At 42.7% G+C, this 6,807-nt stretch overlaps 1 protein-coding gene across 1 annotated transcript in view; it reads right to left on the bottom strand.

The window, feature by feature from the left end:
- Window positions 1-455: 455 nt before the first annotated feature.
- The window catches only part of LOC307237027 (glypican-5-like), a gene marked incomplete at its 5' end in the record, with an annotated part of 48,506 nt that continues 42,154 nt past the window's right edge, over window positions 456-6,807 (bottom strand). The window contains 2 exons of the mRNA XM_080009638.1: window positions 456-2,976; window positions 4,489-4,592. Coding sequence (XP_079865764.1) covers window positions 2,875-2,976; window positions 4,489-4,592 — 206 coding nt within the window. The 3' untranslated portion in view covers window positions 456-2,874. The remainder of the gene's footprint in view (window positions 2,977-4,488; window positions 4,593-6,807) is intronic.

The raw sequence follows: 6,807 nt of genomic DNA, 5'->3' as shown, positions 1-6,807 counted from the left end.
CAGAAGTCCCCAAACGTTGACCTGTGAGATCAAATTATCACTTCCTTCATCCCCAAGGAACAGGAGTGTATGGGACTTGCAGAAAAATATGTATTTTCACCTTATTTAATTAACCTCTCCCATAACACCTCTATTGTATCACAAACATCGCTTCCTGTCCACGGTGTTAAACTTGAGCTTCCCTGCGTGTGTGCTGGGGTGATGTTGGAAAGCTCTTCCATGTTGGTTTAAGAGGGTTGGCTTAAAACCAAACTCCTGATCTCATTTGGCTGAGACTTTAAAATAGTAATTAAATAATACAATTGTTTGACAGATTCTAATTCAAATCCATTATAAGCTAAAGCATCAAGAGACAAGGGCACTTCGGGATAGGTTTTTTTCTTCATCCTCTTCAACCTGTACAGCATTTGAAAGCCTCAGTTAATAACCTTTGTTCACACACAATAAAGACAGAAAACCTTGCAGAAATTTATTAACTGAGGACAGAAATTAACAAATTATTTTATAAAGAATTCTTCTGGGGAAAAGGCAGATAAAAAATAAAATAAACAAAAAAAATGAACAGATTGTTGTCCATTAACCTCAACCAGTTAATACATATATAATATTTTACAGTACAAAAAAGTCCTTTCTCTTATGAAAAAGCCTTTTTGTCAAATGATCCACCGCTTAGATTTCTTTTCAAATGACTAGCTGTTAGTCAGACTCAAGATCTGTAGATCTGAGATTTTCAAGCGGCTCGCTCAACAGTACAAATTATATGTAATTACAAGAACTCAGATCAATTACAGTCTATTCCCTTTTATTTTCCACTTACTTTGTCTTCACGAGACACGAAATATAATCTTTTTTCCACTTTTCTCAATAGAAAAGAATATTGCCATTGAAGGAAATTACATCAAACGTGCCTTTTCCCCCTATTAAAGATCAATCAACAGCATTTGAAGACATTGTGATCCATGATGTTTTATTTGAACAGTTTGCATTGCCTGTGTTAGCCTATAAGCTGGATAAACACTGCTATGCAGAACAATGGCTTGAATGGTCGATAAGACAGTGAAATACTTGATACATAACATACTGCAATTCTATATGTAGGCAGTTGGTTCTGTCTTTAATATGCTCACCATATTCAAACAATACATCTCATGATACCATTTATATTTCATAGGGAATTAAAATATTTAAATTGGCATGCGTACCATTGTTTCCTATGACATATTTTAACTTTCATTAGTCTTGAATAAGTCTTTACTTATTACAGTACAATCTTCAATCTTGAGTCTTACCGATTACAGGAAAATCTCGAGTCTTGAATGGGCCTTACGTATAACTGCGAAGCCATGAGTCTAGAGTCTTACTTATTACAGTGAGGTCTTGTCTTATTTATTACAGTGAGGTCTTGAGTCTTGAATGAGTCTTAGTTATAACAGTGTTATAACAAGTCTTGATTCTTGGGTCCTGAATGAGTCTTACTGATAACAGTTTAGTAAGTTACTAAGGTACAGTAAGTAGACAAGGTCTTGTGTCTTGAGTCTTATCTATTACAGTGAGTATTGCGTCTTGAATTAGTCTTACTTATTACAGTGAGGTCTTGACTCTCGAATTTGCCTTAGTTATAACAGTAAATTATTGGTCCTTGAGTCCTGAATGAGTCTTAATGACTACAGTAAGGTCTTGTGTCTTGAATCTTATCTATTACAGGAAGTCTTGAGTCTTGAATGAGTCTTACTTATTACAGTAGTGTCGTGTTGAGTCTTGAATGAGTCTTACTGATTAAATTGAAGCCTTGAGTCTTGAATAGTACTTATTCCAGTGAATTCACAAGTCTTGAGTCTTGAATGGGCCTTACATATAACTGTGAAGCCACGAATCTTGAATGAGTCTTATTAATTACAGTGAGGTCCTGAGTCTTATTAATTACAGTGGGGTCTTGAGTCTTGAATGAGTCTTATTAATTACAGTTCGGTCTTGAGTCTTGAAGGAGTCTTAGTTATAACAGTGAGGTCTTGGTTTTTGAGTCCTGAATGAGTCTTACTGATTACAGTACAGTAAGTTACTGATTACTTATTACAGTCTGGTCTTGTGTCTTGAGTCTTATCTGTTACAGTGAGTCTTGAAAGAGTCTTACTTATTACAGTACAGTGGTGTGCTGAGTCTTACTGATTACACTGACGCCTTGAGTCAAATTATACTTCCTTATTATAGTGAAATCTTAAGTTGAGTCTTGAGTCTTGAATGGGCCTTATGTATCACTGTGAAGCCATGAGTTTTGAATGAGTCTTACTTATTACAGTTTTTTATCAGGCCTATCAATTCAATCAAGTATTTGATAAATATCGAATGTGGCACTGTACAATGAAGGTATGCGGCTGTAAAAAAAAAAAAAAAAAAAAAAGCTACTTTGCATCTTAAAATACACAGGTGAGGAAAACATCTAAATCCAAACCTTATCAATGCTTTCTTCGTATATATATAAATATATAATTTGAATATATTTACATCCATCTTCAAAAAGTCAGTAGTGCTGTGCAAACTATAGTATCAAAGTTAAATAAACGTGTAGAGTGAACAAAACGCATAGAGGTAAGTATAGGAAATAAAACAATCCATGACAGTGATCAGTTGACAGCCCATCCCCACATCAGACGCGGACCTCTGCATAAAAGTGTTATTAAACCTCAGAGACGAACCCTCCCCATCCCACAAACACCGAGAGCATATCAAAATCTGGTCAACGCTTTGTCCAACTGTTCCCGTCCCATTCCGTCGGTTTGAGCGTCTGTGCTTTGAGGACTTTCCGTAGCTTTCTTCCCCCGAAGTTCCGCTCCGTCCGTCTTTCTGTCTCTGCCCCCCGACCCCTCCCCTCGCTGCTCAGAGAGCCTCTTGTGGTGACAGCAGCAGGGGCAGGAAGAGCAGCGGGATCAGAGGCGTTACGGCTGAGCGGTGAGCAGGGGCAGAGCCTCGGACAGCCACCTGGACGTGGAGCGACCAAACAGGTGAGATGGGAGCACCACTTGAACATCAAACATCCACTTAGTTACGCCACTCTGTACATCTCCTATGCGGCTATTTAAAGGCAAACTGGGGCAACAATTTCCCTTGTGTTTTGTTGTGTGTGCTTCAAAAATAAACTCCATCCCAATGACCGCACAGTGCCTTTCATCCCCCGTTTGAGTTGCCGCCACTCAGAGTAAGGCAAGGCCCAGGAAAAGATTGTTTTAGAAGAACTCAATGTGCTTCTTTGGCTTCACTGTCCTTTCGTTTCTTAGCGACGTCCGCCATTGACACTGGCCAACTGCTTGTTTCGCTGTCAAACGAATAAAACTCCAAATCGTCACGCCGACTTTAGTGTTGTGTTCTGCTTAACAATACCACAAAACAACCCAGCACTGTCTCAAGATGGGTACTGGGGACACAGGACCTGGGAGGACATGGTTTTGTTTTAGCAGAGTGCCGTGCAATGTACCATAGAATGGGAATGGCTATCCTATAAATTAGTAATGGGACAGAACCCTGTACAGTACTGTATGTATGTATGCCTAACCACACAGAACTTTCACAATCAGTGCCCTGCACTCGACATTCGAAACAACTTACAATAAAAAAAACATGGTTATTGCTCTAAGCGGGTCCGCCCGTTAAATTCGTTCCAGCTCTGAAAATCTGCATTTCGAGGGGCCTCCTGGTGGATTAACTGGATAAGCCTGCGTACCATATAGGCAAAACGCCTGCAGCGCCCCGGGTTCGAGTCTGGCCTGTGGTCATTTGCTGCATGTCTCACCCTCGCTCTACCCTCCTTTCCTGTCTACATCAATACAATAAAAAATGATCTGCTTTTCAAATACACCAGTTATGCCCACTTGGTTTGCTAACCTCAATTAGAACTTGAAAGGAAGCTCAACTGAAACCCTTTCGCTCCAGTTATTAAGACTTACAAACAATGTAAACATAGCTGTAAACACAGCAAGGTTAACGCAGTCGGGAAGTCAGAACAAAGAAAGATAGAAAGAATGAGAAGAAAGAGACAAGCTGAGGATACCGTGGAGGAGGTGACAAAAAAAAAATGTGGACTGTGACACAGTATGTCATTTTGGCAAGCCTTGAACTCCAATCAGCGCCACGGGCGGGACACCGTTGTCAAGCTGTGCGCCGATCCCCCGCTGCAACCGAGGGAGCGTAATAGAAAATAGACATTGTAATTTGTTTTTACTTCGCTCCGCTCCACTCTTAAAACCCTGGCAAAACCATCATGTTGGCATGGCTTTGCATCAGTGTCGACATAAAATGACCTTCGATTCAGGCGGATACGTTGGTCTCTAGTGATTGGTTATGGAAAATCGAAATCTCCCTCCCCCACGGAAATCAGTCAGGGTGGAGGCAATGTCAGATTGACGATAGGAACGGAGTGTAACGAGTTGACAATTTCGTCTGAAATCAGGCAATGATGCGGTTGCTTCCCGCGGTGGAAGAAGAGTTGCGACTCACCTGCGGCGGAGCGGGCCGGGGGGGGGGAGTAGGCGGGCGGCGAGGGGGCGTGGCCTTCACAGCTGGACTGCTTCCGCTGGACATTCCGCCCGACTCCCCATCACCTGGGGAGGGTGGAGGGTTGGAGGAGAGGCAGGCACAGGGAGCAGAGGAATAGAGGGGGAAAGGGGGTACAAGTTGCAGAAAGTGCAAACGTGTCACCGTCTCATCATAGACCTGGTGCTTTCGCTTGTCGTTTTTTTCCCTCTGGTCTCGTACCGCGGTTCGTCTTCGTGCCCGTGGATGTCCCCCTCCCGTCTCCTGTGCCATCCAGCTGTTGTCAATTTGTAAACACTCCCACGTGTATTTATTCCCTGCCCTCAGTGTGTCTTGTTGCTTGTTTCTCCTTCCTTCTATGTTTGATGTTACTCGGCCCCTTTAAGTACCACCGTCTCAAAGTTCCCTGTACGCGGTTTCCCTCTTGTACTTCAAGTGAATTTACTTATTGTTACCCAGCCTTGCCTGCGTCTCGGTGTCTGCGTCTGGTTTCTACCTTCATCCCTAGTTGACCCGTGACAAAATGAGAGGAGGCTTGACCGTAAAAGAGAGGAACCTGCTGTGGGAAATCGTCTCTGTTTATCATTCATCCATCCGTTTTGTGGCCAAATGGCTAAGTGGTTGCTTTCTTCTGTGTCTGGCCATCGAAATCCAAACATGAGAGCAGTGAGAAAATGGAAAAAAGTTCCAGGAACTGAAACTAGGAACCGAGAGAATGAGCCAAACTGTGTTTCAAAGCCACACCACCGCAGTAAAAAACATGAAATGGACCATGTTTCCTGTTCTATCACGTATCACTTTGTCCCCGCTTTGGCAAAAACAATCAAAGGCAAGGGCGTATAAGCAAAATCCAACAATTAGATGGTGATGAGTGGTGGGATCTTACGGTTGAAGCATACGGTAATTGTTTTGTTTTGTTGTGTAAACCTGTATGATTTATCGACCGTGCCCTGACCCCATGCGGATTCAGAGTCCTGTCACTTACACACACGCGCACAAATGCACGCACGCACGCGCACACACACGCTTAATTTAATTGGCATGGCTGGACTTCACCAGCTGCTTCTTCACTTTCCTACTGAGTGTGCGTGTTTGTGGGCAGTCCCCCAAGCCTCTCCTCGGAGAAACCCAGGTAAATGAGCAGATAAGGACAGGAGAGACAGACAGTGCCACAGGCATTGTGCATGTAAACACCCACACTCACACGCACACACGCACGCACGCACACACACACACACACACACACACAGATCAGTCTCCAACACACCTACCCCGTAAGCAGGACATCTCAATCACAACGTGCTCTCTCTCTCTCTCTCTTTGTCTCTCTATTTCCCACTCTATAAGTCCTCATCCCCTCATTCCCTATTGCCATTCTGTCTTCTGTAAGACGGTGGAACAAATAAACACCCACACACACCTACACACGCACACGCACACGCGCACACACACACACACACACACACACACACACACACACACACACACACACACACACACACGCCTATGAGCAGAAATCTGATTCCATATCTTACAATAGACATTGTCTCACAGTACAATAGACAAAGAAGCTCTTTCAGTAGCTGAGGAACAAGCTGAGCTGTTAATCTTCACATATACACACGCACTAACACACACACACACACACACACACACACACACACACACACACACACACACACACAGACACACACACACACACACACACACAAGCAGCAACATAATAATATAATAACTATCTATAATATAAGGGATGTACAGCAAGGAATGACTGCACATTCATCCACACTTTAAAAACAAAACACATTCCCACATTAGATTTAGAAATAAACACGGGTGTCACAATGTATCTCAACATGTGCTATGATGAAGTCGACCAAGTATTTACTGGCAAATATATCACAAAAGAAATGTGTGAGTGTGTGCGTTTTGTTTTCACCGTTGATTTAGTGACAACAGAATAGTACAATTAAACATCTGTCCTGAATCTTGAATTTTATGGCATTAAGGCAAATAGCTGTGGAACAGAATTCACAATTCCTCCGTTCACCCCAAGTGCATCTGCTGGATGAGGACTTCCACATAGTAGATGGTCCGTAGGGAGAGCTACCATCCTTCAACCAGAGGGTTGCTGGTTCCAATCCCGATGCGTGTCAAGGGTGCTTGTAGGGGGACTGGTGTTACATCTATGCTGCTATTCTGTTTACCGTATATGTTCTCAAATGTTCTGTACGAAACAGTTCATGATAACCAGTCAAATTCCTTGTATGTGTAGAGCTTACA

The sequence above is a fragment of the Zeus faber genome, assembly GCF_960531495.2.
Source record: "Zeus faber genome assembly, chromosome: 1".
Lineage (NCBI taxonomy): Eukaryota > Metazoa > Chordata > Actinopteri > Zeiformes > Zeidae > Zeus > Zeus faber.
The sequence above is the reverse complement of the archived record's forward strand: the minus strand, read 5'-3'. Positions and strand labels throughout refer to the sequence as shown.